Below are 25,077 nucleotides of genomic sequence, written 5' to 3'. Positions count from 1 at the left end.
GCGGCAATAAGCAACAACACAGGGCTGACTATACCAAATATAAAGCCTCACTTCAGAATGGCTTCCTTCTAGCTCATGATGAATCTGAAGATAGATGACAGTGATGCCTCCATTACTGGCCAATGGATCCACATTTTTCATCTTAATGAAACATGCTCCTTGGAGCCCAAACTAAATATTTAATGGCCTCTCACGGCGACCTTGAAACCCCTCTAACAAAGACAAAGGGACACCCCACTTTCTTCAGATTCTTTTCATTCATTCCTTCAACTCTCTCTCTCTCTCCCTGTCGGGCCCTCTCTTCTAGCAGAGAAAGAAGGACAAACCAAAAACAAGAGAAATCTCAAAGGACTCTATTTTCCTAAGCGGTGCTCTGCTTTTAGCCTGACAGGAAGTGAGGGTACCAGGAAAATGATGCCATTTGTGACACTGGGATTTCAGCACCAATTTCCCTGCTCCTCCCGGGAGCTGTACTCAAGGAGATGCAGTTGAATGCTTGGTTGGACAATACCATCTAAAAATGCAGGCAAAAAAAGTGTTGCCATCTCATATGGAGGGGTCCATGTGAGGAATAAACCAATTCACTGCCTATAGTGCAAGGGTTAATGAGGTTCAGTGAGAGAGTTAGGGCTATAAAGTGAAAGTCAGCCATTTTATTACCTTTCTCCATGGGGGTGATGGGATGAATGGTACCTATGCTAGTTTTCTAATCTACCATGTAGTTAACTGCATTCACGGTGCTCTCCCATGTATGAATTATTTCAAAATTAGATGGTAAGAATGGAAGCCAACAGGACTCTGAAACCCACTGAAGGCTGATGAGGCTGCTGTGTATTAGCTCTCACTTTCTTTCACCTACTACCACCATTGAATCCACTCCACATGTATTAAAGTGACAACCAGTGTGAAAATGCTGCTGTGAGTAAATGTGTGTCGTGTGCATGTCTGAACTAAAGTGCCTGCTGTGCTGGCAACTAAGAGTGTCCTGGCCCCTGTCCAATATGAGGTTAGTCAGTCATACACGAGTGTGTGCAAATGTACATGCTGGCAGGATGTGAGTGTCTGGTGTAGTCATACAGAGCTGTATAAAGAGCACAATAACAGTCCTTCCAGTGTTTGAGTAACCTGTTAGCAGCTGGCAGGTCTGAGTCTCAGCCAGACAAAACAACAGATCAATTTTTCATTCCGCGACCGGGGCAGAGGAAGGGAGGCAGCGATAGACAAAATAACAGACCACTGTGGAATTATATTGAGAAAAGTGCTTAAAGGGAAACATAAACATCACCTTCCTTTCTATCATGTTCACCTTTCACGTACATGAATCCCACGGTGAGTGAGGTTGCTGCTGGTGTTAAGTATGTAATATGATGAGCTCCTGTGACATGTTCACGCATGTATGTATTTGCATGTGAATATGCCAGTGGTAGAGTCACATGTACATGTAAAACTTGTACTCACAGCAACAAGAATCTGCGTGCCGCTATGCACAACCTCGATGTACTGGTAGTCCATGAGGCAGCCCATGACAGTGATGTAGGACTGGCTCGCTGTGGTGCGGAACCCTGGAGCCTGCGGCATCTCTCTCCTCACACAGCCCGGCCCGTGTTCGCTCCACCAAGAGTGATGGGCTGAGATGTTAAATGTCAGCAGGTCACTGTCCTGAAAGGAGGGAAAAAAAAAAGACATTAACTTCTTTGCTTGGGCTCTATTCATTACTTAAGATGTACATTCATGTATTCTTTATGAGAAAACCAAATCTGGATCACAGCTGATGTTGTACAAGAGGCAGGGAGTTGATCTCTGGATAATTGCTGTAGATGCTGGATGTTTTTCATGGCTGCTCTCTTTAGCTCAATGCGCTGGTTCATCCAATTACAAACAAGATTCTAAAAGCAATGCTAGCAGCTCTGCAAGGCTGTACTAAGGCACAATGGTGCTTTGAGCTAAATGCTAACGTCAGCATGCTAACATGCTCAACATGACAATGCCAACATGCTGATGCTAAGCAGGTGTAACATTAACCATGTTCACCATCTTACTTTAGCGTGTTAGCATGTTAACATTATGCTAAGTAGCACTAAACAGAAACTACAGATAAGCTTGATGGGAATGTCAGTTTTGCAGGTATTTGGTCATAAATCAAAGTGTTGGACAAATTACAATTTTGACCAATTTTGACTGTATTTGCCCAGTTTTTGATAATTGTCTTCAAGGTTTCTGCTGTCACCCCTACACAATTACGGTGAATGTAATTCTGTTTGTGATGCTTAAAGCGTTAAAGCATTAAAGCGTTAAAGCGAAAATTACATTTCATTCAATGCTGCAATGTGTCTTTCCAGAAACAATGTGCCTGCCTCTCTCAGGATAATCCACAGACCTCACAGTCAACAGTTTTCTTTGGAACTATTTTGTGGTGAATAAACAATGTCTTTGGAAACAGCTGACAGTGTGTTTAGTCGTTTTCCAGAGAAACAGGGTTTTTGTTGTTTCAGGAAAGAGATGTTGCTGTTGAATTTTTTTTTATGTAGTGTTTTTCAGTGCTGTGAGAGCTACAAATTAAACTCTATTCAACCCCACTGCTCAAAAGGCAAATAAAACCAAAACTATCTGCACGGCTAGATACCACTACAGGTAAGTGAGAATAATATAATTTTATTTTTCATAATTTGGGTGAATGGATAACATTTTCCACTGAAGACTGACAACACATATGATATGCCTAAAGCCCATGAGCTATATGTATACACAGGTTAAGAGTGCATGGACCTTTGTCAGTCTGAGCCAATAGACTTGCTGTTTGAGATAAAAGTTTCACGACTTCTTAAACTGTCCAACATCAGCAGCACAACTTTTAGATCCAGCATATTATACATGTAGCTCTTGCACACCCTGGCGATGTTCAATTTGCACACAGCCATATGGGCCCACACATACAGACGCTCGCACCAATCAATACCCCAATACAGCAATCTAACCCCGCATCTGCCCCTCAGTGACAACACATGCATTATTAACAGAGCCAAGAGCTGTCAGGAAATATCTCTGATTCCTATCCACCCCCACTCACACTTACATGTACACATCAACAACAAATACCTATCACTGGAAGCCACAACTTAACACAACAAGATCTGTGCAGTCAGTGGAAACACCTGCAGCAGGAGTCGTGAACAATTCTGAAATGATGCTGCTGTATATTATCCTCTCTTTCTCCATGTTTATCGCTCATCATCACCATCTGTCTCTATTTTCCTTCTCTGTCATTCTCTCACACAGTCACAAAAACAAGGGCGGCTGAAGGTCAATAGGTAGGACTGTGAAGACTAATGACTTGACAGATGCCATTGATTGAGCCTGCGAGCTAGGGAAACCATCTCTATCCAAGCCTTAGCCGCACTCACAACTGCAGCACGTCAGCAGTCGATATTGAAGAGGCTTTTGGCAACTTACTGTCAGGAGTGTTATTGTTATGCCCCCATGCACCCCAAAGAACAAATCAATCCTCCAATCCAAATCCTCCATATCACAGATGCAAGGTTAGTCGAGTGATACTGCTCAAACTATTTTCTTTAACAAAAGTCAATACATATTTGGAGACAATCCTGTTACGGGAACCACTAGAGACATGAGGCATTCTATAAAGCTTAACATCAAATGATTAGAATCTTATTTCTCATGATTTATTGTTTGTGAAACACAGAGAAGTCAGGTTTATGCAAACATGAGTGGCTAACTGGGTGTTGTAGACTCTTCAGGCTCTGATGAGTCTCATATTTACTTAGATTCCCTAAAAGGTGTGCATGCACAGTGGTTGCATATTAATCCGGGAGCTAGATAGACTGTGATGGTCTGCTATCATCTCTAAAACAAAGTTTGCAGTCACTGTGTGTGAGTGTGTGTGGGGACAGAGAAAGACAGAGCTCATAAATGTTAACACATGCAACACAACTGAATGTCTGCGCCGTTACATTGACCTGTCTTTCAAATCCCTACTTTATGCTCACAAAGTTGTCTGACAAAATAAACATAAACACACGTTATTGATAATGCCTGTACTGTGCGATCAGCTATACTGACAATCAAAATGAGCGATCACAGAGATAGAAGCAGTGTAGGCATTTGTAATGAATCCACACTAAACGCTGATTCACTCACTCTGGAGTAGCATTGGAGTTTGATAGCATTTTATCGAGTCAAACTGAATGGGAATCCGATCAAGTTAAATGCATGCTAACATGTTCATAGTGACAATGTTAACATGCATGTGCAGCATACAAAATTCCTTTGTTGAATATCTGTAACAAATTTCACGGCAATCGATCCTATAGTTGACATTTCACTTAAAACCAAAAATGTCAACCTCATGGAGGCGCTAGAGGACAAGCCAAGGGATCACCAAATTTAGTTGGATTCACCATCTGGGGACCATCAGTGTGTGTACAAAGTTACATGGCCAATAGTAGTTGAGATTATTTCAATTTGGACCAAAGTGGCAGATTGACTAACATCCACAGAGCCACACCGCTAGCTTGGCTAAGCATGTAAAAATCAGAAATTCCTGCCAGATAGGTAATATGTTTGCTTTCGTTAGAATCAGAGCTTAACATATTAGGTATTTTATTTATTGGAAATGTTTGTTCAAAAAGCTAAGTTACTCATGGTGAAACACCAAAATAGCGAGGGAAAGAAGCTTTTTCAAATTCAGGCAGCTTCGTGCGAAGCCATGTCCAAAGCCTCTATGTCTGAGGTCGCTGTGTGCAGAATGTGAGAGAGAATAAATAAGGGAGGGCGGTGAATGACTGGGGACTGTTTAAAACAGAGGTGTGTGTAGAGTAGCAGGGGTCTGTCTGTCAGTCTGTCTTGCACCATGGGGGAGGGGATAAGGGATCAATAGGAGGTGACAGAGCATGTGGCATATGACTCTGACAACCTGCCCCCTCACTTCGAGGGCCTTGTCACACACACACACACAAACACACACACACACACACACACACACACACACACGCACACACGCGCACACACACACCACTTACACGCACATACATACAAACACAGCCTCCAGAACAGTCCTGTCAGCATCAGTCAAGGTAAACCAGACTGAATTAGCTGACTCTGTTTTATGATAAAATGCGTTGTGGACCTCTCAGGAAGCTGTGTGCCAAGTTTGGTCGTGTATGTGTTCATGGGGTATGGGTATGGGTGGGTATGGGTGTGGGTGGGTGTGTGTGTGTGCGCTCCATTAGCCAGCTCTCCTCCTGGCCACCATATGCAGAGCTGGGAGCCCAGGCTGGCTCCATCTGTCGGGTTAATGCCCAGCCTCAGCCCAAAGCAGCTGGCCCCTACAAGCCTCATTATTCTAGCAGGAACACACTACCACACACACACAGTGGACACACATACACATATGCAGTGAGAGACAGACACACTTGATGGAGCCAAGGTCTATCACACAATGACAAAGTCACCAGAGCTTGGGAAGGTGTTTCTGAAATTCATTTTGGCTGTCTGACCTGGTGTGAGATGAACGTTGCCTACATGAATTCATTATTGTCAATGGTCAGACAGGCAATTGGGTAAGATACCCATCAATAGCTAGGAGACGAGAGGAGGGGAGGAGAAGAGAGGGGAGACGAGTACGCTGAAATGAAAAAGGCAAGATATGGAAGTTGCAAAATATGCAGAATGAATTAAAAAAGATCAAAGGGGCAGTGAGCAGAGTCAAGAAAAATGGGAGACGACAAGTTGGCAGGAGGAGGGAGGGTGGATAAATGCACAGGTTGCGTAATTTAAATGTCCATACAAATTTAAGTGTGTCTGTGTGTGCGAGACTGCTTGGGAGGAGGATTTTCCCCGATTATTAACCTATTATGCACCGAACAAACAATTTAAAAAGGAACACAGACACTCTTCAAGGGCAAATTATATATCTCTGTTAAGGTGTTGCAGCTGTGGGTGTGTATGACGCAGATTCCTAAAGCTTAAGGAGTGATTTATAGTTCGGTGTAGGATTCATACTAGATGGCAGTGTCACGCATTCATTATATACCGCAAGTAATCGTGTTTACTTGCTTTTGTTATTCACACAGGGTATTCAGGCTCAACAAGGTAGCAGTGCATTATATCTAATTATATCTAATTAAACATATACAAATATATGTTCTGTGCTGATAAAGCTCAAGAATGCTCAATTATACTTTTATATTTTAAAACAATTCTTATTTGAGAAGCTATGTCTGCCCCTTTTCAGTCTACTATCAACAAACTCTACCTGCACCAGATTCAGATATACAAAATAGAAAAACAGCCATTGCTTACCAGTCACAGTTTTTTTCGGTATCAAGATAGATTGTGTAGCCACCGTGCCAGTGATACTACACAACGAGGTGTCCTGATATACAAAACTAACAGACTAAGCGGAGGAAAGAATATAGAGTTTCCTGCATTGAGTGTATCAGGACCTGATAGACCTCAGTGTCTACTAACATGCTTATGCCATGGCCACTTACCACAAGCAGATAAAGAACCCGTGTTCAAATCATCATCCATTTTTAAAGTTCACTTGCAGTCAGTTTAAGCCGCAGTTAGGTGTTTAACCCGTATGAGTTAGCTTAACTGTTAGCAAGAATCAACTATAGAAAATATTGTAGCTATGGATATATGCAGGTTAACAGTGTACGTCAGCTATGCCGCGGTTTTCAACGCACCTACAGTGTAGGTGGCACACTTGGGACATAGGAATATAACTCCCACACCAGCCTGCAACCATGACCTTAGAAAGAAAAGAGCATTCATCACAGTCGACAAAGCCACCTGACTTGGCTGACAGACGCATGGCGAAAGATTTGGAGAAGACAGCAGACTGAAATTTTGAAAGTCTCACCTTGGACAGGCCTCCTACGTCCAGGTAGAAACAGATGATGAAGACGTTCCAGGCCACCCACAGAGCGGCCCATACTGTATACTGGAGGGCAAAGACACAGACAGATTAGCTCCATGGAGTCTAGATGAACTGAACAGAACAGGATATGACCGCTACCGACTAAAATGACAATTTGAATGAATGAGCTCCTAAACAAAGTAAAAGTCAGTGGACGGCGTCCTCCCACACACAAACACACACATAGTCTCACATACACATGCATTAATACACACCCACATGCTCTATACACATAGAAACACCATACATTTATATGTAAGACCTCATTTTTTTCTCTCTGTCTTTTTGCCAGTGCCAGTAAGTTCACCAAGTCTCTTTGAGCCTGGAGGTATCTGCAGATTTTTAACTGCTGAGGCTGAATTAAGTTCACAACTTCAACAATTTATAAAATTGTACAGTCAGACAGCCAACTGTTGACAGACACGGAGTGGTATATTCACTGACAGAGACAGAGTCATCATTGTGGAGGTTGTGAAATCTTCTGACTCACGATGAATTGTGTGTTTTAAATGTCAGAGGTGTCAGAGGAGGAGCAGAGGGCAAACCAGCACCTTCGTAAAAAACACACATGTTGAATCATGAATCCCCTTAGCTTGCTCTCCCCCATTTTCCACTTGACACGAGACAAAAGCTCTCCTTTCCTTCCTTCCTCTTTGTCTTATCCTGTGTGGCTCCCATTTATCCGTCTACATCTCCCCTGCCTCTCTTTATTTACTCTCCTTTCCTCTTCATCTCTTTTCTCGCTCCCCCAATCTTTTCCTGTCATTAACATCACCATCTGTGTTTCCACTACAGCTGCTCAAAATAGGCTTTTAATGCCTAAGATGAACGTTATGGTTTCAAATAAAAACCGAAGTGCATAAAAGCACATTTACCGAGCTTCATATTGGAGCCTTCTAACAAAAGTAGTGAAACAACAGGCAGCACATGCTTTGCACCGTGTTTCAAAGAATGACCTTCTCTGTCCAGAAACTCGAAGCCGAGTATAAATCTGATGAGCTCCTTAGTCCCCCCAAACCCCCCCCACCCCCTTTAATTAGCCCTAATTACCTTTGGATTAGAGTGATTTAAGGGTGTCGCACAATCTACAAGAGAATGCAGCACACTTTACAATTAGAGAGGAAAGGCAACAACATGTAGAGTCAGATGCACACGCAGAGGACTAATGCAAAGTGATGTGACACTGCTTAACAAAAACCGTGAAGAATAGGATTATGTGACAGACTTCCCGTGAACTACTAGCCTTCGTTTATGTGTACTCACCACCACAATGTAACGCGGCCGGTACTGGATGGTGCCAAAGAGGCCGAGGATGACGATGATGATGTGGAAGAAGTTGGCGAGGATCGGGGCCCACTGGTAACCCAGGAAGTCAAAGACCTGTCTTTCTAAAGCCAACACCTAAAGGGGCGAGAGAGAAAAAACAAAGAGACTAATGTTATCAGGTTTACGTGTTCTGGAAGCAAACTGCCTCTCCTGCTGCGACATGGCATCCTACATACACACACTACCTACTCATAGTTTATTGAGGACAATATCTTTTCATCTCACAGCAATTGGCCAACAGTCCTACATTGAGTGAGTCGACATGAACAGCTTGAGCGTTTAGCCTCTGACTGTGGGAGCGCCCAGAGGTGAAGACTGGAAGTTTTCTAAAATAAACAATGACAGATTTATCGATTCAACCCCTGCTGAGCTAAAGAGGAGCTCACTATTTCCAACCCGACCTGCCAATGGCCTCCAGGAATGAGAATGCTCTGGGAACTTTATGGGAGGCGAGGGCCTTCCTTAATAATACCACTGCAGTGATCTTAGGCGCTTAGTAAAATATGTGCTTGCAAACGACGTGTATACCTGCGCAAACACACACTCACATGTGCATGCATAAGTAAAGTTAAACCCTCTACAATGAAAAGAGAAATTCCAGTTTTCCCCAATACAGGCTCAGCCTTTCCACTACGCCAACAGTGGTTTCAGGCCAATTATTTTTTACATGAAGACGATTGATTCATTCATGATGTCCCTTCTTTTCGCCCTCTACCTCCCTTACTTCTACCTGAGCTCCTTGCATGCAACATTTTGTGCAACAGCAAAAGACAAAACAAAGCAATTTGAACCTTTAAGACTGAGAGTCCCTATTTGCATCAATTCAATTAGCATTCCATTTGGGGGGAAACACAGGGAGGGGGTGCGAACCATTTAATTAGAATTCCATTGCCAAACCAATTCCATTCCATTCCAGTGTGTGTGTGTGTCCCAAGCAACGATGTGTTTCGTTGTGTGTCGACATGTCATTTCCAGCCAAGCGCTTGAAGATGGATGAGGGAGGGAGGAATCTCGTCTCTGCCGCAATGATAGGAACGCACCACCGAGCACATTCACGCAAACACACACACTCTCGATACACAGCAGTGGCTGCTCTTCTTAATGTAATGGAAATGTTACCAGCAACCCAATGAGACATTGTGACAGGCAGGGGAGGGAGATGATCAAATACTGAGCGATAATTAAAAATGAGCACTCCCTCCCATAGAGGGCAAGGGCAATAACTCCACAGACAGGGTGTGAAGCGACAGAGGGCGAGGTGCGGGAACTGCGACCTACACCGAACATTATCATACTAAAGTCAAGGAATAGCTCAGCAATCAGAAGATAAAGCCTTCACTCTAGTGGAAGGAGAAGGGAAAAAAAAGAGAATGAATAATGGCTGGGAAACAAAATTGAGATAGATGGGGAGAATATTTTGAAAAAAAGATGGTGAAAAAGAGATACATGGAGAGATGAGAGAAAATACACAGAAAATCACAAATGACATATGCTAACGTAGAACGACTGAGTTCCCTCCCTCTTAATAACCTCTGTCTATCCCCTGCATCGAGGGACTGAAGGATCTAAATAAAGTCAAAAGAGTCATGCATCTTCTGGTTGGCTCTGGGTCATGGTTAGAGAGCTCAATAAAGCTCGTGCAGGAGGACATCAGTAAAGATGAGGTGCAGCTCGGCTGCAGTTAAATTGGTTGGGGAGCTTACAGGACCCTTTTGAATTGACAGTTGTGGAGTTATTAATCAGAAGACCTAAGGCCTAATGAGAATCAAGTCCCATGTCCTGATCCAATCGAATTCAAAGGAGGACAAAGGCAAGTGAATTTTACACCCGATCAATGATATTAATGAGCATATCTTTAGCTAATTAGATGTGGACATTACCATTAGGTAGGCAGCCACCTGGGACCCCAACACATAAGGACACCTGAAGACCTAAAGCTGCAACAGGTCCATGAAGTTTTTATCCACATTTATTTGAGCAGAGTTGGCTAGCAATTTCTGCAACTTTCTGATACCAACAATCCGACATTCACACCCACTTCATGCAGTGATTGGTCAGCTGTGCGGAGGTGAGAAATGAGCCATGGTTTGAACTTCTCATATTTTCATGTGTACAACTGAGTGCAACAATATGAATGTCTTCCAGGAGAGACTATCTGAAGATGTGCGCACCTATCCCCACGGTTAAACAATATAGCACCTTGCTCCTCTCTTTGACCGCCGGCCAGTGTGGCCACCTTCCACTTTTGCCTTCAGACTAGGTCTGAACAAACTAGTTCTTTTTCACTATAACCCTAAGACTCAGCTCGTAAAAATGCTGCAGAGAAAAGAAAAGCCTACTTCTATTATATATTATTTTGTCAGTAACGGCTTTACCTCCTTTTTTCTCATGGTGATTTTGATGGTGACAAAGTGGGTTGACACCTGCCACCTTATTTTCTCAGCTAGAGAATACAAAATATAGCCCATTTATCAAACAGCTAATAGGTCCAGCCAACTTTTTAATTCAAACTTTAAGGCAAGCAAGGTCAATTTCTTGCATCCATAGTAGACAATACAGATAAAATTCATTCATTGTGTTGCATTTACTGAGTACATTATTTTTTCTTATTGATGAAATACAATCATCAATTCAACAGTGCAGACCTGGGTGAAACAAAGTGATACAACAAGCTCTGTAAAGATAAAATGAGAGGCCTCATACATATGTCTGCCTTCACCCACAGTTTGCCCCTGACAACAAAAAGGAATCACTACACCTACATAGCTGAAAGTAATGCACAGCATACTGTATATTTAACCTCCTATGTCCATTTGTCAAGTCAAGGTCTGTTCAACTGAAGCTCCCTCCACACGATATCACACAGAGGATAGGGTACAGTTCATCTTCTCATGTTGAAGATAGTGGAGCTGAGCTCTCAGAATGTCCTCTGGTAATCCTGGTGGGAAAAAAAAGAGATCCAAAGGCTCTGCAAAATCTGTTAAACAGCTTTTATTCTATTTGGCTGGATAAAAGCAAATAGCCTTGGGGTCTTATCTGGGTGTACTTGGTACCATTTTTTCATTGCAATAATGAACAGCCTAAAAGAATGAAGACATTTTAATTTGTGGGGAGGCTCGTTTACATCTTTTCTTCATCTAATCAGCAAAATAAAATTAGATTAAAGTATTTGCATTAACTGTAAAACATCTTTGGCATGACTGCAAATTGGATTTGTAACTGTTTTTATGAACACTACACTCGCTGTTATTCAAACATACACAGAAACACGTATAATACGGGGCAATAGTCATGCTAATGAGCATGAACCTTCATCCATCCAACACACATACTTTAGGTTCCTTGATGTATTCATTACACACGGCCATGGACCCTTCCCCTGAAATATTTCCACTAGTCATTGAATTAAAGAAATGTATAGGCATGAGGGATGTGTGTGTGTGTGTGTGTGCGTATACTCTCCTCTGAGATGCTGTAGTAAGCCTATCACGTTTGCTGCTAACTCAATAATCCACCAAGATGACAACAATCAATCAAAAATAGAAAGGTCTCTGCCCACCCAGACACACATACAGGCACACACATACACAATCACACACAAACCCATATGGCACAATTAGCCCACAATTCATAGGAAGCAGGTTACTGGAGAGTGGGGTAGAATTTGATCAAAAGATACCAGCGCTCTTCCAGGAATAGTGAGCCGGCTACATAACGGCCCGTAAAAGCCTCCTGCCGACCGCCTGCAAGCACAAATGACTCCCTCTAGGGTGACGGAATCTCTTAGTGTGTATTTTCCGGTTTTGGGTATGTGTGGAGAAGCATGTTGCCCACGCATACCACTCTTCCCACCATAAATACTAAGCAATTAGGGGGTGGGTACAACAGCAGGATGCTACAAGCCCCTCTCTCACCTCCACCACTGACCATCCTTTGTTTGCTTCAACCTTCGCTCTCTCTTTTCACACTAGCTGTTTTATTCTCTATTCCTTGCACTCCGAAACCATCAATTATTCTCACCTTCAGCCATGTGATACCAGATTATTAACCGCAATCCTGGTGCTCCTGTTAGATGATGTTAGCCTGTGTACATTCTCTCAGTTTCCAGAGATGTGCATAAACAAACACACAAGTGGACACAGCTTTACACTGTGATCCCTCCTTTCCTCAACACCCAAGTTGAGAATTCCCAAAACATTTCAATCATGACCACCTCCTTTACCATGCCATGAAAAAAAGAAGAGAGGGAAGTGAGCTACACATAAAAGAGTGATGAGAGGATCAGAGTGAACGTGTCTGAGAGGGGGAAAAAAACGTTTGATCCGCATCATTTGATAGCTAATTAAGATGTGCATGTGTGCTCAAGATTAAGTGGCTGAAATGCATGAAAAACAGTTAGCTGTGCCTGAGCATCCAACTGGGATTTCAAACAGAGACCAAAACATGTGGCAGGGTGGCTTTACATGATTCATAACTCAACTGTGTTATCACAAGTTAGTGATATGGAGCAGTAGGACACACTTCTGATAGGGTGTTAGGTGTGAAAGTGAGAGAGGACGCCCCCCCAGAGCGAGAGGACGTTGGAGACTGGTGACCCTCTCATTTCCACCTTAGCTTCCAGATATTATAAATCACATCAGCGTTTCTCTTTCTGTGTACGTCCTCTGTGAAATGTCCTCTGATAACATGTTACTGAATGTGTCATCGGGATCTGTGGCTTTGAAAAGCAGGTCTGTGTGAGTGTGCTCATTCTGTATGACCTTAGGCAACATGAGTCAGTCTCCTCTATGTTCGAGCATATAACTCTGACTCACAGTCAGGCAGAAGGACGACACTGAGGAGTGCCAGGAGATGTGAGGGGTGAATTACAGAGAAATCCTACTAACACGTTATCTCCGGATTTTTTTTTTTTATCTCAATGGCTTCGCTAATGGGCTGTTTTTACTTAGACATACATTAGCCAATGAGGCCAAGCCTGATAAAATGTCAAGATTGAGAGGGGCAATTTGTATACAATATCCAGCTCACCAGCTCTGTTTCATATGAGTTCCGCACTCCAACTGACTGCCAGGGCAAAACATGGCACATTATAAAAAGCCAGCCAGCCTCTAACTCATGGCTTGCCTCTTTTAGTGTCTTTCTCTTCATATAGTTTTGACATATAACAGTTGTTTTGATTTCCCTCACGAATATGGAAATTACCTGGTAGTAACTCCTGTTCTATGAGTGCTTGCATAACACTGTACAATCAGTGATTCTAAATTTGGCTACTGAAATCCCCCCAGGGGAGCGCAACACAAGTCTGATGGGTCGGGAGATGGTTAACAGGATAGAAAATCAGAAAAAAACATCTCTGCTACACAAAATCTGGTTCATTTTTTTAGACTTTCTTCTTGGCATTTTTTCTTGTGGATTACTTGATAAATGTACCTCTTCAGGGCTCTAAACAGAATCAAGATAAAGTAAACAGAGGAGAATTACCCCTTGGATGAACTGGTAAAATCTGTAGAAATATTAAAACGGTCTTCATGGGTTCATTCGGTGCTAAGGAGCCGAGACCTGACCTGGGTCCAAATTATACTTCTACTATACTATACTATACAGTCTAATCAGGTCACCTAGGGTCTTGTTTTACTGCCACGGCTCTCGTGTCTATGTGTCAATATGTCAAACCTGATCGAACTCGAATGGATCTAAGTGTACTCTATCATACACAAAAGATTTATGCTTTCAAATGACTTGTTTCATAGATATTCAATTGGTTTTACAGGAGGTAAAAATACTTAAGCCTTTGAAGCACATAAACAAAATATTTTCAGATTGAGTCCAACATTTTGGACATTCTAAGACGTGTGTAACCTGTGTTTAAGGGTCATAAGTCCACATTGCTTCATTTTAAGGGATCACTAGCCAAAAAGGTTAGGAACCCACTGCTCTAGCTATCATACTAAGCTGGCCCCCTGGTCTCGGCTTTCTGGGAAGTTCTGTTTGAGGGCTACACATATACTCACAGAACTGTGTTACTTTAAGTAACCACTATCCTGAGAGAAATCAAAACAACTGTTCTATTCTAAATCTAAATAAAGGGAAAGACAGTCACAGAGACAGTCTATGAATCAGAGGCTTGCAGGCTTTTTTTTAAACTTTTTTTTTTTTTTTAATGTGCCATGCTTTGCCCCGGCTTGTCTCTACTCTACGACTCCCAGCAGGCAGTAAAGTACTTCTCAAAAACTTTCTCCAATCCAATTTTTCACCTCTCGCCTGGGTAAAGTCATTATACTCTGGTGCCTGCCTGGTCCTTGTGTAACTAATGGTGCCAATCTCAGTATGTGTGTGATGGGTGTGTGTGTGTGAGTGTATTGCTTTCATTGGGCACATGGAGGGTTGGATAGATAGATAGCCCTTGGTGGTGCCTGGTCTAGCAAAACTGAGACAGGGATTAAGAGGTAGGGTGCCTTCATAAGCCACTTTCTTCTTCACTGTTTGAAATATGGTCTGCACAGTGAAACACAGCAGCTAGTCCCTTTGTACTTCACTAAGTACCACTTGTTTTAGGTAGTGGTGCTAAAAAGACACTGAGTGAAGGGCTCACTGTAGCTCTGTTTTTTGCAAAGTGACTATTGAAAGCATATGAATGAAAGATTAAATATGTTAAACTTCAAGTGCTCTTGGTGCTAATAATATGCTAATCTCTCAGTGCTATTGGGAACACACAAATCCATCCCACTGAAAGAAACATGATAAAAGCCGATGCTTTGAACTGAGTCTCCCTCTGGACACTGGCAAACTACTTTAAACTTTTCACTTTTGTGGTCTGTCGTGTTGTAATGCTCTCTTGGTTACTGTTGCTCACTTCAAGATTAAGCTATAAACATCCTCTGGACTGGAGTCAACAGTTGTTTTCAGTTGAATACAATTGTGGGCAGCTGAGTTTAGTTCATTCGAGCTTTATCGGTTCAGCTGAATGAAGCTCTATCTCCCCTCTCTGTATACAGTGCATGTTTAGACCAATTGAGAGTCCTCCGCCTTGTTCGTGGTTAATGTTGTCCCATCCTCTCACACTCTGATCTCCTTTCGCTCTCTCTCCATCTGCTCCATCCCCCCCATTTACTTTCAAAAATATTCATCCACTCTGGAGAATATTTTAGGTGGATATTACATGTGATTTAGCTCAGATAGGAGTAAAGCTAGAAATCAATACTTAAATACAAAATGACTATCCCAATATATATCACACTGTGACAGGGCGATGCTCATTAATAAATCAAAGTGAAGACATCATTGTGGGCTTAAGCTTGGGTGCTTTTTGCCACTGAGTACTTTGCAAACTAGGTTTTGCAATTACCCCTCAACTAGAAATAATGCCCATGCACGGGTGTCTGTCTGCGTTACAGTTGCACACCGTAATGTGCGAAGATTGCATATTTCTAATCTGCGAGAGAAAGAAAACAAGTCGATTTTACTTTTATTGCATTCCTGAAAAAGCATAGCACACCATATATTTTAAATAATCCCCTTGATACAATTACGTATATGTATTTGTCTATTAAATAAATACGACTGCATATTATGTAGATCAATAAGTTAAGAGTGTGGTTCAGAGGATGAAGATCAGAGAGGATTAGTGACAACATGTGTAAAATAGTATTCCATGAATTCCAACAAAGGGAACATTAAGAAGATTGTATGTTCGACGTAACTCATCTTTAGCTAGAAGACACATAATATTTAGTATATATAATATACGGTTAACCACGTCTAAACTGCTTTCATTCTCACTTTCTCAATGACAACAGGCTGCACCAAACTGACAAGACGATATTTCAAGGATTTTAGCACAAAAATCAACAAGCTGACTTGATGATGAAGCAAGGTTCACGGAGATGATGACCCAAATTCGTACACTGTGACTGCAAACATCCTTCCTCACATGGCTGGTATCGCTTGTAAAATGCTTATCTCGCTCAGTCTCTCTTCCTCCCCTTTATCTCTCTTCCTCCACTTTGCCGTCAGCCAACATTTCTTTTAAGTTTATCTGCAAAGGTGGCAGCAATGTTTGGATTATTAGAGGCAAATTTAGAGACTTTGCTGCATCAACTTCAAGAGGAATGCAGCAGCACTGGTTGTTATGATTTCAGCCTCAACCCGAGGGATTAATGTCACTTGTGAGGTTTTGTCTCCTCTTCCTGTGGATCCAAATGTGTTGTTTGTTGTGTGGGTGCCGTATGGAAAATGAGAGATGAGACAGCAGACTGCAACACACACACACACACACACACACACACACACACACACACACACACACACACACACTTTGATTTCTCAGAGGAGCTGAGGGAAGAAAAGCAGGACAAGAAGCAGTGATGGATAAAACCCAAACACACTAACAATGGATAGGATGGAAGGGAAAGTGACGAAACGAGAGCAGCTTAAACCAGCCAATCCCCTCTCCCTTTCTGCCTCCCCATGTCCCAGATCTAACAAAAACTGTTTAGATTTCGCCCCAATTAACAAGTAGGCAATTTAGCTGCGACAGACGAAATTCTCATCAAGAACACGCAGTCAAGAACGGCAAACAGCTGTCAGCAGTTTGCACCCTCCAGCTCTACTTTCCATAATTGAGTCAGTAATGTTGCTCTTTTCATCATAATACCATCACTCTTAATCTTTCATCCACCAGTAGACGAAGTTATGCTGTGTGCATCCCTGCTGTCCAACCGTTTGATCACACAACACAATTAGAGCAAAAACATCCGTGAAGTCATCAGCCGCTTGTAAAACAAGGACTGAATGCCAAAAAACAGTAGGGGGATTTGAGTGAGACGAATATGCTTTGCAGCCATTCAACTGAATGTGATCTGTCAAGATAGTCCTCCCAGCTGTGGTGCTCCCACAGCAATTTATTCGATGCCACACTTTAACAAATGACACCGCTGGAGCCGTTGGAATGGAAAGAGAGAAATGGGTTTGCAAATAGTTCTACTTTTATCTCCATTATAGCTTAATATTGCAGTGTCATTGATGTGGAACACACACACAGACGCACTCGCACAAGCCTCTGCAAGGACGGGTACATGCGCACACACACACACACACTCAACATTTAGCCAGCCCAAGGTTTTTACTATGACCACATAATTAATGGTCTGGTAAATTGAAGGCATTAAAATGGCGAACAGTTGTAAAAAAAAAAAAAGGGTCACCGGGGACAAAGAGGAGATGGTTTTTCCAAGAACACACATATTATTATAACCCAACATGCACACAGCAAGGGCGGTGACTCCAAACTCTGGGGAAGGTCGAGAAACAGGAGGAAGGTCAGCACCTCTTCTCAATTAGCATAAAAACGTGGCTGCTGTAATCTGTTTAACAAGCAACCTCAGACGAAAGTATAAAATAAGCACATTTCAGATAAAGGCGGCTGATGGGACCACTCAGCTGTATCTGACTGGTTGCTATGTTGCATTTTAGGGTGGGTCGTTTTTGTGGTTGAGGTTAAAGGCTATGTATGTAAGTAGAGCTATCTTTAGAGTGACAGTTGTCCTGAGAGCAGGATGTGTACTGAGCCCCGTCGCCTATGCAGCCCAACCCCCCCGGGGTCAGCCACCAGCACTCGTCTCTCTCCTCAGCACGCTCACTCAGATTTGCATCATACATTCCCATGTCTCCATTTGACAGGTTTGTTTTTTTTTGTTTTATTTCCTGCAGGCTCTTCTGCATCTTATTTATACGTAAAGGTTTCCGTGGTAACAGTGCACCAAAAAGAAGGAGGGGAGACGGAAAGAACGAAAGAAAGGGGGGAAAAGGAAAGCTAAACATAGAGATCTCAGGTCTCCAGGGTCATGCTAATAATTGGCCCAGAGTGAGAGGTCGAACCACCACCCATCCCCCCTTTTCTCTCTCTATTTCTCCACCTTTATATCTGCATCTCCCCTAAATCTCCAGTGGCTCTGGCCCCGCTGATAAATCAGATGGTAATCAATAATTCAAACATATTCACAGCAAGGGGAGAAAATGGGGAAGAGCATTAGTGTGGGTGGGTTGCAGGGGGAGTAAAAGAAAATGGGAGAGGGAGATAACAAAGCCTTGTTGTGCTTTAACAAAGGATACACATAAGGGGTGGAGCATGAATGTTCATTACACATTCAAGCAGTGCTCCTCGTCCCTGAGAGCCCAGGTTGCATTAGGCTCTCAGGTGAGATGATGACACACTGGAGGGAGCTCCACAAGTCTGAGGTGTGAGTGTGAATTTATTATGCAGTCACCTTGCCTTGTGACCTACAACTCACACACACACACACACAGTTTCTCAAACACTGTAGGCTGTTGTTTAATCAACTTTTTTTTTGATGGGGCTGGTACTTGCAGCTAAGGCCAGGCAGGACCTGTCAGGGGCTGCTCTTCTGTGGATGAGGGCTGTTCAGGCACGGCAATCAACACAGCCTGGGTCAAGACCACAATCAGCAGTGAACACCAGGGGTCCATTTGACAGCACAAATACAGCCCTCACATACACACACACCTATTGTACCTAATTATGGCGACCTACATGACCTTCAAAAAGAAAAGAATAAGAGAGAGACAGAGACAATGTAAGACAGGGTTAAGACTATTGGAGCTTCTGTGGCCCATGATCACATACCGTTAGAGCCCTCTGCCCTCCATCTCCCACTTTCACAACGTCTCTGGAAAGACAACAAACAGGCCACCACATGAACCCTCCTTCAAAGGACTGGAAAATTAAAATATGTACTTATTAATTAATTTTATATATTGACCCAAAAAACTGTGTCTTAAAAGCAGAGACCTTTTTAGAAGATTTTGACTGGCTTTCCCTATTGTCTGAAAAGCAGCTTTTAATCAATGGTCGTGTAATTATAATTGTCTGAACAGCAATTTGTAATGTATTAATCTAACAACGTCCTAATGACTAGAAACAGAATTTCTATCCCTTCCAAATTCTAAGCTGCTGAACTGCTTTCAACCTGCAGTCTTGGCAATGTGATTGCGCAAACTGCAGAGACGGCGCCCTGGGGACCTGGAGTAATATATGTAGCTTCCATTCTAGGACATAAGTGGGCTTGTATCAATTCAACATAGATTGAATTGCTTTTTTCTTTATATCCTTACTCAGACAAGCTTGAGGATTTATTTAGTTGCTTCTACTGCAGTAGGCTTTGGTAGTGCTAGCCTAGCTTCTCTTAGTAATGTTGGTAATGATGGAGGGCGTTGGTACCCTATGTGTCAAATCAGTCTTTGTACCACTAAATTCTAGAGTTAATCTGAGGACCTACTAGCTTGCCACCCAAGTGAGACAGCGGAGCGAAATGAGTGGAGCAACATCAGTACAACCTTGTCCGACTGCCTGCTATTTGCCACAGTTAGGACCTGCGCCAGAAGCTCGTAAAATGGCCATTACGGTAAGATAGTAAGATTTATATGCAAGGAGAGGGGGTGCAGTGCATTTCGCTACATAAAAGGGTTGCGTTCAAATTATTTCAAACAAATTATGTGTTAGTTCGAATTCGTTCAAACTTGACTTTTTGAAAAAGTGACAGCCTTAATAACAACATGCTTCTTAATAACGTCATCATCAATGTTAACAACCACTGTTGCTTTGATTGCTCTTGTTTGCATTGTTTTTGTCAAGAGGGCTTATGAGGCTAGTTTAAGCTAAAATATGTCTCCATAGTGTTGATAGTGCTTGTTGGGTTCCAGATAATTGACAATGAGTCGCCTTAGGTTTAGTGGTGGAGATTATAAACCCCACCCCCAGTCCACATCTGACGAACACAGTCATCATTGTGTATAACCTGTATGTTAATAGTGATAAATGTCACATACTGGTACAGCTCCATTTAAATCTACTTTACAGACTAAGAAATGAACTAAGAAACCAACAAATATATTGCTGTTGGCATCTGTTGGCATTTGGCGAATACGCCTAGTTTATGGGGAGCCCATCTCTGTACAGCAAGCTGTGTCTAACACACACACAGACACCACAATTTGAATCTGCATGGCTAATTCAGATAGGGATGCTATCTTATTCCACCACCATCTGTGCAAGTCATAGCAAATAGTGAAAAAAAAAATGTGTTTCTGCTCACAATGATATGAATCAGAGTCCAGAGAGGCTGCATGAGAACTTAATAGTAGGCCCAGAGAGGCAAAGACGAAGGGAAAGAAACAGAGAGATAAAAGAGCTGTGACCATCCACTCTATTCCCGCTGGCCTATCTCCTCCATCAACCTGGCAGTGCCAAGGAAATACAGTTCATTATCATTGATCACACCAGGCTCCACTCTCACACAGACACTCTAAAGATGTTGCACACACACGCTCAACAAAGCACCCACCAAAAAGAGATACCCTAAACAGATGTCTGTAGCATCTGTAACTGATAAAATTGAAATCTTCTTGCTCTCGCCAAGATCAGCTTTCATATTTCACTAGTTACCAGGTTTTGATATATCACCTCTCCTGGAAACTGGCAAGACGGAAGAGGATTATACAGTAGCTGTAACTCTCACACTCAGGTTTGCTGGCCTGATAGCATACAGTGTTTTATTGCCATGCAATTTGCCCCAGCTGCAGTAATTCTTCTTAATTACAGCTGTGTGATGCATTAATACCAAAGCACACATGTGGCATGCAGATTGGTGAGGTGGGGGAGACAGTTTGTTGATAGACATTCAGCATCTCCAAGCTCATGAATATTCAACAGGATATTTGAATGTTATTGCTTCCATAAAGCAAATAAGTTGGGAGTGGAAGCCGTGAAAAAACAGCCTAAATCCTTTGTAATGTGTGGGAGATGACGTGATGCCTGCCAAGGGATAATGTCACGCCTATAGAGATAAAACTCTTCAGGAGGAGGAGCTCGGCTTCTCCGCTAAAACTTTCTTGGAAGCACTTTGGTTGAACCCGGTCGTCTTCTTCTCTGAAGCCTTCACTACAAAGTAAGTATATTCTCTAGCTATGTCATCAAAAGAGTAGAGGAAAAGTGGGCAGTGTGATGCAAGATATCACACACACACACACACACACACACACACACACACACACACACACACACACACACACACACATAGCGCCTTGTGGGAAGTCTCACTGTAGTTTTTAAGGGTGAAGATGAGGTAAAACTTGCAAATCTCTGCTGCCTCTGTGGATTACTCCACTGAAAGCACTTTGTCCTACATAGGCACAAATGAAGCTGCTCACTGTGACAACATGGACACCTTTTTCTTCTCCTTGCTTGTGATCAAATAAAAACCCCTTCCAGCGCTTTCTTTCATTTCTCTTGTCTTGTCAGAAGTCCACAAAGCTGCACTTCCTCTCCTCTCCTCATACAAAGGCTGTAATCTTTACCCAGCACTAGACCTACTAACCTATAACTCACAGTTCAGAATGCACAGCTGTGTCTGTGGGTGTGTCTGGGTGTGAAGAGGGATGCATGAAATAGTGTCTATGTCTCGGTGAGGCTGCGTCAGTCAGTGCCGCCAGCACACTTATGGCCATTTTCAGGGTCAATGTTCAGTTGTGAGCTCATTACCCTTGTTCAGTGTGATTATGTGTGTGTGTGTGTGAGCGCGTGTGTCTGCCCGTCTGCCCTTTCCCGGAAAACCACCATGACCAACGAAGAGGCCTCCTTCATCAATCACCCACTGTCCGCGGAGCCGCATTAACCAGCCGCTCCATTCAGAGCGACGTCTCTCCTCGTGGCCAGTCGCTGACATTCACAATATGTCTGGTCTGGGTCCCATATCTGACCAATCGAAACGCTTCAACGCTAGGTCAGCTTCAGGTCACCACCTCAAACAACCAACCCGTTGAGACAAAAACGAGCTCGCCTGTGTCTCGGAGTACAAACAAATCATTAGACAGACAGGGCTTCCTGCCAACGCTTGCCATTCTCTGGGGCTGATCGGGGTTCTGACAACGATCCAGCCCTACTGTCTGGAATAGTTAGGCTGCAGAGGGAAGAGGGAATAGAGGCGTTTCGATCAATACAAGCTCATTATCTGTTGCCTTCTGTCCCAGAGAGATGAGTCCCACCGCTCGGCCTGTTGATGAGGAAAGCGCACCACAATTCAATTAGGGGATGGCCGAGATGCCAAAAGAGGTTTGATCAAAGCACTCTGCCCGGCTAATTAGCACACACAGCGGTTCACAAGGGCTATTTTTACATCTGAGGAGCAGAGTATGTTGTTTTGTTAATGGTAGTTTTACCCTGTAATGGACTGGGAATAACCTGGCTCATTGTCAATGCATAGGTTTCAGCCAGGGGAGAGTGGGGGCCCCTTGTGATTCTCCACACACACATGCGCACATTTATATTCATGCGAACACATACACACACACACACACACATATACACACACAGACACACACACGCGCCTACAACCTGACAACCTTTCGAAAGGTCACGCATGGTTTAATGCAACCCCTCTTTGCAGGTTAAACTCATCAAGAGTGTGCAGGTGTGTGTGAGTGTGTGTTTCTGCAGACAGGAAGTGTCAGGTCATCCAGAAATAGTGCCAGGGGAAAATAAAGCTGTTTCCAGGAGTCTTCAGGGACTTTTTAGGCAGCCCACTGACAGCTTTATAAACCTCTTAACAAATGGTCGACCTCCTTCTCTCTAATGAGGCAAAAAGGTCCGAAGTCTGGGAAGGAAAAACAGGTGCGTCCCTCAAGGTGGGTTCATAGCCCTCTGTGTTTGTGTTTGTTTGTTTGTTTGTGTGTTATTTTACGTAGGGAGCAATACTGACGCCTTTGTGACCTAAGCCATATATAGACACAAGCAGACTCTCTATCTAATGTTCCCTATTCCTTCACCATCTAATGAATTTCCAGAGTGGAAACCTTACAGATACACAGGTGTTACCCACAAAGACACACCAGCCCTCTACTCATTTTGAAGATGAAGTGGGGAAAGGGCAAGCAGGATACTGATGCCAAAGGCGGTAGGAAGTCAATCAAATGACAGCAAGAAAAAACTGGAACAAACGCTTGTCTTAATCTTCTTCCTTTGAAAATGCATTACAACACAAGCAGGGGTTCATTTCCAGTCTGGATTAACGGCCTCTCTCTTTGTATGTGTATAAACTTGAGACTGTATGCACATACACAAGCAGTAGCCAGAACAGAAACCTGTAACTCTGAGGGGGTCTTGAGATGTTGGCTTGGGAGAATCATTAAATGGGAGGAGCAGGCGTTATTACTTAAGAAGAGGTTTGAAACATACCAACCGCCACCTCCTATCACATGCTTTCCTTTTGTTCTGTGTTTCCATTTTTCTTTGTTTTTGGATCCCCTCATGCATGATACAATATATCAGAACTTTCCCATTTGACTCTTTGTCTGGAGAAGATTTTATGGCTCCCTTAGCTGTTAAAAGCGACATTCACCCGGGGGGCTTATGGTGTGAGAAAGCTCAGTTTTAATACCACCATAAATAACATTGTCACACCCTGTCAAGTAAACGCTACTCTGGGATAGTGGCAAAAGGCATGCTGGCCTGTGAGTCGATGGGAGGCATCATCTGAGACTGCACGGCCACCGTCAGTAAAATGTCACAGCCCACAATTCACCAATCAGAAAATGTAATGCTCCAACAAGCTGCAAGTCTCTGCATCCTCTGTGTTTTGTGGATCAACACTTCCAGAGATGGTTTGAGTTCTTGATGAACAGATTCTTCAAATCTTTAAGATCACAGACGTCTTACATGTTTTACGTAACGAGGCAGGAGCCGGATATTAAGCTGAAATACAGCTTTAAACAAACAGCTGATGCCTCAAACGGAACTACATGACGGTGACTTCGAGTGATAGAGTATACATGAGGTCACTATTGCAATATTCAAAAGAGCAAATCCATAGATTTGTTAATGCACTTTCATCATGCATCACACAGCATAGTTACCCCAAAACTGTCCATCACTGTGCTACTTACTTGGGGCTGTTAGTGCTGAGGAGAGCTGGCTTCCCAACACACCAGCAGCACCATATGTTTTCTGTCACAACAGTGAATTTCCTCACAGATCAGGTAAAGAAATAAACAACACCACTAGGCTACTTAGATTGGGCACAAAACACAACATCTATCAACCCAAAGTCATTATTTCTACCCAAACATGATTTCAGCAAATATCAACATAAGCTATAGAAGAAAAAAGACGAAACCATGGAGACTTGACTGTAGTGTGTGCCTGGTACTTATAGTGAGTTATAGAACTTTTAGGATGTGCTGGTGTTTCTAATACAGATACAGTCATCTGTCCCCACATGTGATACTCAGCCCTAAACAGAACGTGGGCTACTGCCCTGTTAAAATGGGCTTTAACTGTAAAGTAGTTCATCATTTTAAATAGATTACGGTAGGTTTTCTCGCACAGTTAAAACTTAAACTTAACTAAAACAACAAGTGGAGAAGTGTGGGTCAACTCACCAACTGTAAAGTGCAAATAAAGATGAGAGTGCATCGTCCGCTGCAGCAGCCCATTGTGTCAGCGGTGGAAACGTGACTCTCAGCCGGGGAGAAAAGGACTTTGGGAACGGGTCGGAGGAGCGCTCAATGTGCCGACCAAACTCAGTCTTGATCCAAGCACCGGCGTCCCATTCTCCTCTTCTGCTCCGGTGTCTCTTTGATGAGCCAATACAAAAATTAAACCCCGCGGCAGGATCGCCCTGGCTGGTCTGGGTCTGGGTTTGTTTGCCTCCGCTCCAGCCGGCCGGTCGCACTTGAGGTGACTGGCTGGGTGGGTGGTTGCGAGCCGGTGTGTAAAAGGAGGAGGAGGAGGAGGAAGGGGT

At 43.1% G+C, this 25,077-nt stretch overlaps 1 protein-coding gene across 2 annotated transcripts in view; it reads right to left on the bottom strand.

The window, feature by feature from the left end:
* Positions 1 to 24,769, bottom strand: part of nkain4 (sodium/potassium transporting ATPase interacting 4) — a 40,408-nt gene extending 15,639 nt beyond the window's left edge. The window contains exons 1-4 of one of the 2 annotated variants that reach the window (XM_070910615.1): positions 24,716 to 24,769; positions 8,204 to 8,341; positions 6,884 to 6,964; positions 1,459 to 1,659 (exon numbers count right to left, since the gene is read on the bottom strand). In XM_070910615.1, coding sequence (XP_070766716.1) covers positions 1,459 to 1,659; positions 6,884 to 6,964; positions 8,204 to 8,341; positions 24,716 to 24,769 — 474 coding nt within the window. The remainder of the gene's footprint in view (positions 1 to 1,458; positions 1,660 to 6,883; positions 6,965 to 8,203; positions 8,342 to 24,715) is intronic. The other variant, XM_070910616.1, reaches the window with a different exon arrangement.
* Between the last annotated feature and the right edge of the window lie 308 nt (positions 24,770 to 25,077).

This window comes from Enoplosus armatus, chromosome 8 (assembly GCF_043641665.1).
Source record: "Enoplosus armatus isolate fEnoArm2 chromosome 8, fEnoArm2.hap1, whole genome shotgun sequence".
In the NCBI taxonomy this organism is placed as follows: Eukaryota; Metazoa; Chordata; class Actinopteri; order Centrarchiformes; family Enoplosidae; genus Enoplosus; species Enoplosus armatus.
This window is presented reverse-complemented; position numbering and strand designations above follow the sequence as displayed.